At 45.1% G+C, this 13,122-nt stretch overlaps 1 protein-coding gene across 2 annotated transcripts in view; it reads left to right on the top strand.

Moving 5' to 3' along the window:
* The first annotated feature begins 1,190 nt into the window (after positions 1 to 1,190).
* WDR59 (WD repeat domain 59) overlaps positions 1,191 to 13,122 on the top strand; it is a 137,245-nt gene continuing 125,313 nt past the window's right edge. Inside the window, exon 1 of one of the 2 annotated variants that reach the window (XM_010350624.3) lies at positions 1,191 to 1,382. In XM_010350624.3, the coding sequence (XP_010348926.1) occupies positions 1,329 to 1,382 (54 nt within the window). In that variant the 5' untranslated portion in view covers positions 1,191 to 1,328. The other variant, XM_010350625.3, reaches the window with a different exon arrangement.

Here is a 13,122-nt window from a genome sequence, read left to right as displayed (position 1 = left end):
ATTTTTATTGTGCACCTACTACATCCTGGTGTTGCCCTAAAAGGAGGAAGCTGAGGCAAAATGAACATAAACAGAGAATTTATTTGGGCCAAACTTGAGAAAACAATGTAGGAGCATAGATTCAAGTTGCCCTGAATACACACTCCAGTTAGCAACAGTTACAGTCAGTTTCCAAAGAAAAAGAAGGGGCAGTTCCTAAGGTTTTTTTTTTTGAGACGGAGTTTCGCTCTTGTTACCAAGGCTGGAGTGCAATGGCGCGATCTCGGCTCACTGCAACCTCCGCCTCCTGGGTTCAGGCAATTCTCCTGCCTCAGCCTCCGTCAAAAAAAAAAAAAAAAAAAAAAAAAAAAAGAAAAAGAAAACAGCTGGATTGCAGGAGTGGGTATAGATCAGAAGTAGAGCATTTCTTTCTTGCAGATCAAGAAAACGAAAGCAGCTGGATTCTCACATTCAAGTCCACCTTCAATCTGTTGTGGGAGGTGCTGCTGTATTGTATGAAATAATAAATTGCACATTCAGACTTTTTAGTATCTTGATGGGATAGGCATGAGGCGAAGAGGTATATTAGGTTTGCACGAAGGTTTATTTATTTATTTATCAGATGGAGTCTTGCTCTTGTCGCCCAAGCTGGAGTACTGTGGCACGATCTCGGCTCACTGCACCCTCTTCTTCTCGGGTTCAAGCGATCGTCCTGCCACAGCCTCCCGACTTGCTGGGATTACAGGCACCTGCCACCAAGCTTGGCTAATTTTTTGAATTTTTAGTAGAGACGGGGGTTTCACCATATCTGTGAGGCTGGTCTCGAATTCCTGACCTCAGGTGATCCACCTGCTTCGGCCTCCCAAAGTGCTGGGATTACACGCGTGAGCCACCGCACCCAGTCCGAACATTGGACTGGGTCTGGAGGAGTGCCTGGGGGTCCGGCGAGGAGTTAGTGAGGACAATAGACACGTCCCCTGACCCAAACCCAAACCTGCGAGCTCTTCACGTGTCATCCACGCTTGCTCGGGCTTGGACTACAACTCCCGGCAGAGCTCGAGGCAGGGGGCGTGGCCGCAGCCGTGAGGCACGTCGGTGGCTCAAACCGAGTGACGGAAGTGAGAGAGGGCGTGCCTGTTTGTGGCAGGAGCAGTGCAGCAATTGGAGGAACCAAGACGAAGGGGCGGAGCCTGTTCTTGGATCAACCAATGGCTTGCGTTCAGGAGCAACTTGGGGACGGGCCGTGTCAGGATTGACTCTAGGGCTGTGTGGGGCTCACGGTCCCGGAGTTCTGGGGACGGCGGGCTTGGAGGGCGCAGTCCTAGGGCTGCGGCGGCAGGGCGGGGTAGATGGCGGCGCGATGGAGCAGCGAGAACGTGGTGGTGGAGTTTCGTGATTCCCAGGTGAGCTGGAGGCCGAGTGGAGCCGTCTGGGCATGCGTCCTCCCCACAGCCCCTCCCCCACGCAGCTGTTTCCGTCCCGGGGGGCAACTGGGAGACCCCCGGCCCCGAACTGAGGAGGTGGGTGGGGCTGACCTCAACTCTTAGACCCGGGCGGATGATGGGGAGGCTTGACCTTAGGGGACAATCGGGCAGGGACGGACGGAGTTTCGTGACTCCCCACGCGGATAGGGGATTGGGGTCCGCCTTGGGACACTGAGGCAGAGACTGCGCGATGTGATTGCTGAAGGGAGGCTTCCCACGATCAGGGTGCGGAGCGAGGGGGTGACGACTCCCCGAGGCCCCAGCCGTGCGTGGCGACTTCAGGCAAATCTCTGGACTCCTGTGAGCCTCAGCTGCGCCAACTTAACCCTGTTGGGGTGAATTCACTGAAACACTGTTTGCAAAGTGCCAGTTGTAGCGTCTGAGCGATTAAGTGGTTCTTAATGCCATCATAGTGGAAAATACCGTGTGATGGATAGGAGTGTACACTGCACGTGTGCCTGAGTTCGAATCCCGCAGCCCTTACCCTGTCATCACTCTCTACATGTTAGTTTTCTCACCTGTAGAAGGGAGATCGTTGTACTTGTAACATTGGCCTCAACATTTTATTTTTTAATTTTCTATTTTATTTTATTTTACTTTATTTGAAATAGAGTCTCACTCTGTCACCCAGGTTTGAGTGCAGAGGTGCAAATCACCGCTCAGTTTGGCCTCCACCTTGCAGGCTGAAGTTATCCTCCCACTTCAGTCTCCCAGTAGCTGAGACTGCAGGTGTACACCACCACCACGCTCAGCTAAATTTTTTGTTTTTTGGTAAAGGTGGCTTCCCTATATTGTCCAGGCTGGTTTGGAACTCCCGGCCTCAAGCGATCCTCTTGCCTCAGGCTCCCAAAGTGTCAGGATTACAGGTGTGAGCCGCTGAGTACAGCCTCGTGTGAAGATTTTGTGTGGTCATATATTTAGGATGTGTGGCACAGTGAAGTGGACATGCTAGCCCTCAAGAAATGTTAGAACTTACTAGGGAGTTTTACCATTTTTCTTTACTATGTCTTCCATGTGCCAGACCTCCTTTGAGGCGATTTATCTACATCTTTTTCTAATTCATAAAATAACCATGCAAGGTAGGTATTACTCCTTTTTTCCCAAAGGGGAAACTGATCCCCTATTGACTGATCCCAGTGACTTGGCTAAGGCTTCCCATAATGTGGCCAGTGGCATTGGGCTTCGGATGCTGGGTCGGATCCCAGAGCTCTTGTTTAGCTCATTGGACTACTTTACTCATAGTGGGTAGCTCTGAACCTGTCATATACATCCTCTCCTGACCTAGGACAGTGTCTTGGTGATTCTCTTTAATTTAAATATTATTTATATATTTTTTGAGTCAGAGCCTCACTCTTGTTGCCCAGGCTGCAGTGCGATGTCATGATCTTGGCCCACTGCAACCTTCACCTCCCAGGTTCAAGTTAATCTCCTGCCTCAGCCTCCAGAGTAGATGGGATTAAAGGCATGTGCCACCATTTCTGGCTAATTTTTTATTTTAAATAGAGACGGCGTTTCTTCATATAGGTCAGGCTAGTCTCGAACTCCAAGCCTCAGGTGATCTGCCTGCCTCGCCCTTCCAAAGTGCTGGGATTATAGGTGTGAGCCACGGTGCCAGCCTTTAAATTTATTTTTTATTTAGCTTTTTTTTTTTTTTTTTTTTTGAGACACAGTCTTGCTCTATCACCCAGGTTTGTAGTGCAGTAACATGATCTCGGTTCGCTGCAACCTCTGCCTCCCAGGTTCAAATGATTCTTGTGCCTCAGCCTCCCGAGTAGCTGGGATTACAGGTGTGTGCCACCATGTCTGGCTAATTTTTGTCTTGTTTTGTAGAGATGGGGTTTCGATATCTTGGCCAGGCTGGTCTTGAATTCCTGGTCTCAGGTGATCTGCCTGCCTTGGCCTCCCAGTGTGCTGGGATTACAGCTGTGAGCCACCACAACCTGCCTATTACTTTTTGTAAAGACAGGTTATCACTGTGTTGCCAAGGCTGGTCTCAAACTTCTGGCCTCAAGCGATCCTCCAACCTTGGCCTCCCAAAATGTTGGGTCAACAAGTGTTTCACTCTTAATTTATCCAACTAATATTTATGGAATACCTTCTGTGCGCCACACTTTTATTCTCTCATTTATTCAACAAGGATTTACTGAGCTCCCATCATGTATACACTGTGCTAGGCCCAGGTGAGATTATACTGAGCGAGATCTGGATTACAATAAGTGGGTGGTGTGGTTTCTTCTTTCCAAAAACCCATCCTGTCTTTTGCCAGAGGATGAGTGAGTGGAGGAGCCACTCCCCACTTTGCTCTGGGGTGCCCTCTGATCAGTAGCATCCACTGAGAATTTGAGCAGTAGCATTTGCATTAAGGATCCCCTAGTACTGTCAGCACAGAGTCTCCTGCTTTCCCTAGGGAGGCGCCAGACTCCTCGAGAAAAGGAACCATATTCCTGTTTCCTCCTTGTTAATTGCTTTCACTGGGGAGTAGGACAGAAGAGAATCACGTATCATGCCTCTCAGCCTGCTAATTTGGAAGCTGCTAATCTGCAAATGCTTTAATTCTCACAGAAACCCAGGTAGTCTCATCCCTGCCTCTTTATAGAGATGTAATTGAAGAGACCTGCAGAGAGGGTGCTGACATATATTAGGATGCTCTGAAGTTGTAGCAAATAATTAAACCACAACAGCAGTTGTCACAGTAAGAGAACAAAGTAAATTGGGTAATTTTACTGCCTTGTGGGAGTTTCTGTTTTTTGTTTTGATTTTTTTTTTTTTTTTTTTAGAAAGGGAGTCTCTCATTCTGTTGCCCAGGCTGGAGTGCAGTGGTGTGATCTCAGCTCACAACAACCTACACCTCCCAGGTTCAAGCAATTCTCCTGCCTCAGCCTCCAGAGTAGCTGGGACTATAGGCATGCACCACCATGCCCAGATTGTTTTTGTATTTTTGGTAGAGATGGGGTTTCACTATGTTGGCCAGGCTGGTTTCAAACTCCTGACCTCCCAAAGTGCTAGGATTACAGGTGTGAGCCACCGAGGAGGGCTGATTTTTCTATTTACAAGGCTTCCTCTTTGTGTGAACTAGTATGGTTTTGTGGGTGATTCTGCTGATGATTGGAAGGGCCAGGAACCCATTTTATTAACTATTTTGTTAATGTAGAAAGAAAAAGTTAAAACTCTTCATAGTGCGTTTCTGAATAGGAACAATAAACTTTTCAAAACACTCTACATGTTTTAAATAATACTTTTATTGAATTAAAAAAGTTTAATTAAAATATTTAATTTTTTTTTTTTTTTTTTTGAGATGGAGTTTCGCTCTTGTTACCCAGGCTGGAGTGCAATGGCACGATCTCGTCTCACTGCAACCTCCGCCTCCTGGGTTCAGGCAATTCTCCTGCCTCAGCCTCTTGAGTAGCTGGGATTACAGGCACGCGCCACCAAGTCCAGTTAATTTTTTGTATGTTTAGTAGAGACGGGGTTTCACCATGTTGACCAGGATGGTCTTGATCTCTTCACCTCGTGATCCACCCACCTCGGCCTCCCAAAGTGCTGGGATTACAGGCTTGAGCCACTGTGCCCGGCTCAATTTTTTTTTCTTTTTCTTTATTTTTTTTTTTTAGATGGTGTTTCGCTCTTGTTGCCCAGGCTGGAGTGCAATGGGGCAATCTCGGCTCACTGTAACCTCTGCCTCCCAGGTTCAAGCAATTCTCCTGCCTCAGCTTCCTGAGTAGCTGGGATTACAGGCATGTGCCACCATGCTCAGCTAATTTTTTGTATTTTTAATTGAGACGGGGTTTCACCATGTTGACCAGGATGGTCTTGATTTCTTGACCTTGTGATCCACCCTCCTTGGCCTCCCAAAGTGCTGGGATTACAGGCTTGAGCCACCGCACCCGGCCTGCTGTAAGTAGATAAGTATCAAGGCCATTTTTTTCTTTCTTTTCTTTTCTTTCTTTTTTTTTTTGAGATGGAGTCTCACTCCATGGCCAGGCTGGAGTGAAGGGGTGTTATCTTGGCTCACTGCAACCTCTGTGTCCCGGGTTCAAGCGATTCTCCTGCCTCTGCCTCCTGAGTAGCTAGAACTACAGGCGTGCACCACCAGGCCCAGCTAATTTTCGTATTTTCAGTAGAGATGAGGTTTTACCATGTTGGCCAAGATGGCCTCGATTCTCCTGACCTGGTGATCTGCCTGCCTTGGCCTCCCAAAGTGCTGGAATTACAGGCATGAGCCACTGTGCCTGGCCAAGGCCATTTTTAAAAATACACGTTTTCATATACCCCTCAGTGAAGATCCTTCAATGGCATTCTATTGCCCTGAGAAGAAAATAAAAATTCCTTATTTTGGACTATTTTGTGTACTGGTCTCTGCATGCTTCTCGGATTATTTCTTTTATTACATTGTTTCTCACTGTCTATTAATTTGGCTTTCCCTCTACCATAGGGTAAGCTCTCTGAGGATGGAAACCTTTTTTATTTGGCTCTTGTGTCCCCACTGCCTAGAATAGTACTTGGTATATAAAAGGTGCTCAACAAATATTTGATAAATGAATAAATTTTAAAAACCAATTATGTTGACCGGTCATGGTGGTTTACACCTGTAATCCAAGCACTTTTGGAGGACAAGGCTCATGGATCACCTGAGGTCAAGAGTTCAAGACCAGACTGGCCAACATGGTGAAACCTTGTTTTTACTAAAAATACACAAAATTAGCCGGATGTGGTGGCGGATGCCTGTAGTCCCAGCTACTCATGAGGCTGAGGCAGGAGAAGCTATTGAACCTGGGAGGCACAGGTTGCAGTGAGCTGAGATCACGCCACTGCATTCCGGCCTGTGTGACAGAGCAAATTTCTGTTTAAGACAAACAAAAAACCCACAAAACCCAATTATGTTGATTAATAATTTTAACAGGAATTAGGAAAAAGTATTTCAGTGTCCACAGTTCTTAAAGTGTTATTTTAAAATAGTTTTAGATTTACAGAAAAATTGACATATCATACAGAAAGTTCCCATATACCCTGGAACCAATTTCCCCTCTTATTAATATCATACGCTAATATGGTACATTTTTCACAAGTAATGGACTGATATTGACTCATTATTATTAACAAAAATCCTGTGCTCGCTTCGGCAGCACATATATTAAAATTGGAACAAAACAGAAGATTAGCAATAAAGAAAAAAAGGAATATTAACAAAAATCCAATTTTTACTCTGATTTCCTTAGATTTTTGCCTAATGTCCTTTTCTGTTCTGGGATCCTATTTAAGATCCCACAGTATATTTAGTAGTCAGATCTCCGTAGACTCCTATTGTCCGTGATCAGACTTTCCTTGTCTGAGACAGGGTGACAGGGTCTCACTCTTATCACCCAGGCTAGAATGCAGTGGCGCAATCTCGACTCACTGCAACCTCCACCTCCTGGGTTCAAGTGATCCTCCCACCTTAACCTCTCGAGTATCTAGGACTATCTAGGCATTTTTGTATTTTTAGTAGAGATTGGGTTTCATCATGTTGGCCAGGCTGATCTCAAATTCCTGACCTTAAGTGATCCACCTACCTCGGCCTCCCAAAGTGCTGGGATTACAGCTGTGACTCATGCACCTGGCTTTCCTTGTTTTTGATGACTTTGACAGTTTTAAGGAGTACTAGTCAGGTGTTTTGTAGAATGTCCCTCAGTTGGGGTTTGTCTGTTGTTTTTTTCATGAGTAGACTGAGATGATGGATTTTGGGATGAAGACCCCAGAGGTAAAGTTCCCAGCCTTATCACAGCATATTAAGGGTGATGAGCAAGACATATCACTGCTGGTATTGATCAAGAGCAGCTGGCCGAGGTGGTGGTTTTCAGGTTTCTCTACTGTAAACGCTCTTTTTGCCCTTTTTCTATACTATCCTTTTTGGAACATAGTCTCCAATTGTAGCCCATACTTGAAGAGTGGCAAGTTAATCTCCCTTATTTATTTACTTACTCAGTCATTTGTATATATCACAGATATTTATTTTAGACTTTGAGACCATAAAGAACTCACAGATATTTATTTTATACTTTGTATTATAACCCAGTATAACTTAATTTTGTACTGAAATTGTTCAAGCTTTTACCATGGGAGCCCTTTCACTTGGCTCTTGTATTCCTTTGACACCTTCATCATCAGTGTTTTTGTTTTAGTTTTTACTTTCTGGCACTGTGCGATACTCAACCTTTTTTTTTTTTTTTTAATTTCGAAAAGAGTTAAGATTTCTTCAGCAAATAGATGATTCACATCTTCAGAGCCTTTTTGAAATCAGTTATTAAAATTATTCTTTCCCCAATTCCATCTAAATGACCACAGCAATACCGTTTTTAGTTACTCAACATCTTCAGGCCTGTAACTCCTAGCCCCATGTCTTAACCAGGCAGTCGTTGCTCCCTGCTGGTCTCTATCTGCCTGTACCAGCCTCCTCTTTCCTCCCAATCTCAAGGTTACTTTTAAAAACTGGTAAGTGCAAAAAGAACTTTTAAAGTGGCAAGGCATGGCCCATCCAATGTCAGTCCAAGAGCAGTTTTCAACCCTGCCTCACCTGGGTCTAGTTCAGCTGACAGATGAGCTGATTGATGCATTCACCCTGGCAGCCAGGTGTGTCCACCTCCTTGAGGAAGACCACTCTATTTTTGGTAGCATGAGGGGCCACTGAGAGGTGGAAAGGGTGCAAGAACCATGAGATCTCCTGGAAATGCTTCCCCAGGAAGGCAATTTCACGAATGAGGTCTTCCAAGCAAATGAAACAAACTTGCCTAGGTGCCCTCAATCACAGTGATGTCTGTCAGAGGGATGGTGGTATTCTTGACCTTGGCTTGTCCATGTTTCAAAATGAGTTCCTGGACAGAATTCAGATTTGGAAATCCCCAAGTCACACAACATTCCACTATACAAAGCGTTTTTAGGTTCTGGGGGTGACTTTTGCAAAGACGCCACTAAAAATTTTCTTTAGGCGAAGTCTTGCAGTGGTTCTCTGCACCGGTAAACTCACACCGTCAGTCCTTTCGATACATATGACAAAGGCAAGGAATTTATCTGGCAATTCCAAGGCATGAGGTTTCGCTTCTAGTCATCTGACATGAACTTGTCATGTTTCTGCCACCAGGAATCATGTAGGAATGATTCCAATCACTTAAACCTGGGCCCTTCTCCTTTCCTCTGCTCCTTTTTTGCCAAAAGTGCCTGCTTTGCCTGGGTGGCTTTGAGGGCTCGATAAGCTTTCCTCTTTTTCAGGAGATTTTCTGGAACCAAAGGGATTTTTCTTTGCTTTTGCTCCGCCATCTTTCTCGTGTAGCGGCTACTGATCATGCACAACTCCTTCAACTTTGATCTTATGTATTTCCTGCCCCAGTCCTAAAATCAGCCATTTCTCAAAGGATCCCTGGTTCCTTTTATTGGAGAATAGTAGAAATCAAGGCTGGGACTGGGCGATGTGGCTCACGGCTATAATCCCAGCGTTTTGGGAGGCCGAGGCGGGTGGATCACTTGAGATCGGGAGTTTGAGACCAGCCTGACCAACATGGAGAAACCCCATCTCTACTAAAAATACAAAATTAGCAGGGAGTGGTGGCGCATGCCTATAATCCCAGCTTGAGAGGCTGAGGCAGGAGAATCGCTTGAACCCAGGAGGTGTGAGCCGAGACTGTGCCATTGCACTACAGGATGGGTGACAGTGTGAGACTCTGTCTCAAAAAAAAGAAAATGTTTATATTCTAGGTTCATAAAGATAATCTCCAATATTTTCTGTTGTCTTGAAATGAATCATCTCAGCAGAAAGTATGCTCTCTGCTGACCTAATAATGGTTGGTGGTTTACTAGTCTCAGCATTACAACAACTTTTCCCCAAAGATAAAGATTGAAGACTGTGTTTTACTCTAATAATAAAGAAAATAAGCTGGGCACGGTGACTCACGCCTGTAATCCCAGCACTTTGGGAGGCCGATGCGGGTGGATCACGAGGTCAAGAGATTGAGACCATCCTGGTCAACATAGTGAAACCCCATCTCTACTAAAAATACAAAAAATTAGCTGGACATGGTGGCACGTGCCTGTAATCCCAGCTACTCAGGAGGCTGAGGCAGGAGAATTGCCTGAACCCAGGAGGCGGAGGTTGCGGTGAGCCGAGATCGCGCCATTGCTCTCCAGCCTGGGTAACAAGAGTGAAACTCCGTCTCAAAAAAAAAAAAAAAGAAAAGAAAATAAAAGAAAACATAAAAACACAACTGAAGAAATTCTTTGGCTAGGAGGAAAATTCTGAATAATTAACAATTTGTACGTTTTTCTGGATCAATCCAGATTTGGTTCCTGCTTTTCTAGTTTCATATGATTTTCATTTGGAAAAACTATAGAGATGGAGGGGCAAAGTAGGACTTTTTAGGGTAAGTGACTGTTAATATATGTACTGTGAATTATGACTTTTTCTTTTTTAAAAAATTTATATATATATATATATATATATATATTTTTTTTTTTTTTTTAAATTGAGATGAGGGTTTTGCTGTGTTGCCCAGGCTGGTCTCAAACTCTTGAGCTGAAGTGATCCTCCCACCTGAGGCTCCTAAAGTACAGTGATCATAGGTGTGGACCACTACGTCTGGCCTATTTTATTTTATTTTTTCAAGAAAATTTAATACAGAGATGCGGTGATGAATGGGAGAAGAGAATAGTAAAGTGGTTAAGGATTTGGTGCCAGACTGTTAAGATCCAGGTTATGCCACCTGTCTTCCGTGCGATCTTGAGCAAGTTACTTCCTTTCTAAACTTCCATTTCTTTTCCTTTCCTTTTCTTTTCTTTTTTTTTTTTTTTGAGACAGAGTTTTGCTCTTGTCGCCCAGGCTGGAGTGTAGTGGTGCGATCTTGGCTCACAGCAACCTCTGCGTCCTTGGTTCAAGCAATTCTTCTGCCTCAGTTTCCTAGGTAGCTAGGATTACAGGCACCCGCCACCACATCTAGGTAATTGTATTTTTAGTAAAGACAGGGTTTCATCATGTTGGCTAGGTTGGTTTCAGACTCCTGACCTCAGGTGATCCACCTGCCTTGGCCTCCCAAAGTGCTAGGATTACAGGTATGAGGCAATGTGCACAGCCCTGGTTTTTTGAGACAGAGTCTTGCTCTGTTGCCCAGGCTGGAGTGCAGTGGTATGAGCTTAGCTCACTGCAACCTCCGCCTCCCAGGTTCAAGTGATTCTCCTGCCTCAGCCTCCGGTATAGCTGGGATTACAGGTGTACACCACCATGCCTGGCTAATTTTTTGTATTTTTAGTAGAGATGAGGTTTCACCATGTTGGCCAGGCTGATCTCCAACTTCTGACCTCAGGTAAACTGCTCACCTTGGCCTTCCAAAGTGCTGGAATTACAGGCATGAGACTCTGTGGCTGACTGATTTTTTTCATTCATAAAACAAGGATAGTAGTACCTACCTGTGTTGGGGGTTCCCTGGGCCACGACAGATTCAGTGACTTGCAAGGAGGATTCACAGTTATGTTTGCAGTTATGACATATTACAGCAAAAGGACATAATAAAGGGAAAAGGTGTGTGGCATGAGGCAGAAGGAAACCAGGCCTAAGCATTTTGGAGTCCTATCCTGTAGAGGCACACAGGATGTGCTCAGTTCCCTCCACGTGTAACTGGAACAATGTGTGAGAAACGCTGTGTACCAAGGAAGCTCATCAGGGACTCAGTACCCACAGTTTCTATTTGGGGCTGGTCATGTGGGCACCCTCTGCCTTAACAGGTACCAAAATTCCAGACCTTCAGAAGGAAAGCAGGCACTCAGTGTAAACCACATTGTTTATACATACAGTTGAGGCACAGGGAGCCTCTCATACCAGTTAAGAGGCAGTGAAATGCTCCCAAAATCCAAGTTCCTAGACACCAGCCAAGAGCCACCCTTGCAAGCAGGCCTCCTAAGGATAGAGTAGATGGTACTGCAGGCATAAGCCACCTTGCACAGCTAAGTTTTTCATTTTCGGTAGGGATGGGGTCACACTCTGTGGCCCAGGCTGGTCTCAAACCCTTGGGCTCAAGTGATCCACCGGCCCTGGCCTCTCATAGTGTGGGCGTGAGCCACCACGCTTGGCCCAAAGCTTTTTCTGAGCCATCCTTGTCTGACACTCACTACACGTTGGCTATCGCAGACTCTTGTTCACAAGCTCAGCAATAGGGGTTTTGCTCAGGAAGTCTTCCCTTTTAAATGAGAAAATTCTTTGAATGTCATGGTGGATCACAAAATTAAAAATTAATTAATTCGGCCAGGTACAGTGGCTCATACCTGTAATCCCAGCACTTTAGGAGGCCAAGGCAGGCCAATCACCTGAGGTCAGTAGTTCAAGACCAGCCTGGCCAACATGGTAAAACCCTGTCTCTACTAAAATACAAAAATTGGCTAGGAGTGGTGGCTCATGCCTGCAATCCTAGCACTTTGGGAGGCTGAGGTGGGTGGATCACCTGAGGTCAAGAGTTTGAGACCAGCCTGACCAACATGGTGAAACCTCGTCTCTACTAAAAATAAAAAAAATTAGCTGGACATGGTGGTGGGCGCCTGTAATCTCAGCTACTTGGGAGGCTGAGGCAGGAGAATCACTTGAACCCAGGAGGTGGAGGTTGCAATGAGCTGAGATCATGCCACTGCACTCCAGAGTAGTGACATGAGTGAGACTCCATCTCAAAAAATAAAGAAAAAAATTAATTGATTAATTAAATTCAATTGAATGGGAATTTTCTCACTTCCTTACAAACTAAAACATTAATTGGCTAATTAAATTTAATTAAATGGGAACATTCTCACTTACCCACAAACTAAAATGGCACTCACTGGGTACTACTAGGTACATCCCCTAATCTTTCTCCTTATCTGTAAAATGACAGGGCAGATAAGAGGGCTGTTTTACCAGGCTGAGGGTGTTGCTTCCTTAGGCCAGTTTTCTAATTTAATATTAATAACAATTAACATTTATCAACCACTTAATGTATACTGACCACTAAGCTAGGTACCATCTACCATCTACTCAGGAGGCTGAGGCAGGAGGATTGTTCTCGAGGAGTTTGAGGCTGTTCTCCAGCTGGGGTAATAGAGACCCCTATCTCAGAAGCAAAACAAAACAAAACAAAAAACAAACAAGCATGGGCAGCAGTGTTCATATCTAATTTAAATAGAAAGCGGCTCTTGTCCTTTGAAATCGTCGGACCCCTTTAATAATCAGTGGTTTTCAGTGTGTGGCTTTAGTCTATAAAACCTTTTTTTTTTCGAGACAGAGTTTCATTCTGTCACTCAGGTTGGAATGCAGTGGCATGATCTCAGCTCACTGCAACCTCGGTCTCCCGGGTTCAAGTGAATCTCATGCCTCAGCCTCCTGAGTACCTGGGATTACAGTTGTGTACCACTATGCCCGGCTAATTTTTGTATTTTTAGTAGAGATAGAGTTTCACCACGTGGGCCAGGCTGGTCTCGAACTCCTGACCTCAAGTGATCTACCCACCTCAGTTTCCCAAAATGCTGAGATTACAGGCTTGAGCCACCATGCCCAGCCTAGTTATGGGTTTTATTTTATTTTATTTTATTTTATTTTTGTGAGATGGAGTCTCGCTCTTTTGCCCAGGCTGGAGTGCAGTGGTGCAGTATCGGCTTACTGCAACCTCCACCTCCTGGGTTC

The sequence above is a fragment of the Saimiri boliviensis genome, chromosome 1 (genome assembly GCF_048565385.1).
Source record: "Saimiri boliviensis isolate mSaiBol1 chromosome 1, mSaiBol1.pri, whole genome shotgun sequence".
NCBI classification, from domain to species: Eukaryota; Metazoa; Chordata; class Mammalia; order Primates; family Cebidae; genus Saimiri; species Saimiri boliviensis.
Note: the sequence above shows the minus strand (reverse complement) of the source record. Positions and strands in the feature narration are given on the sequence as shown.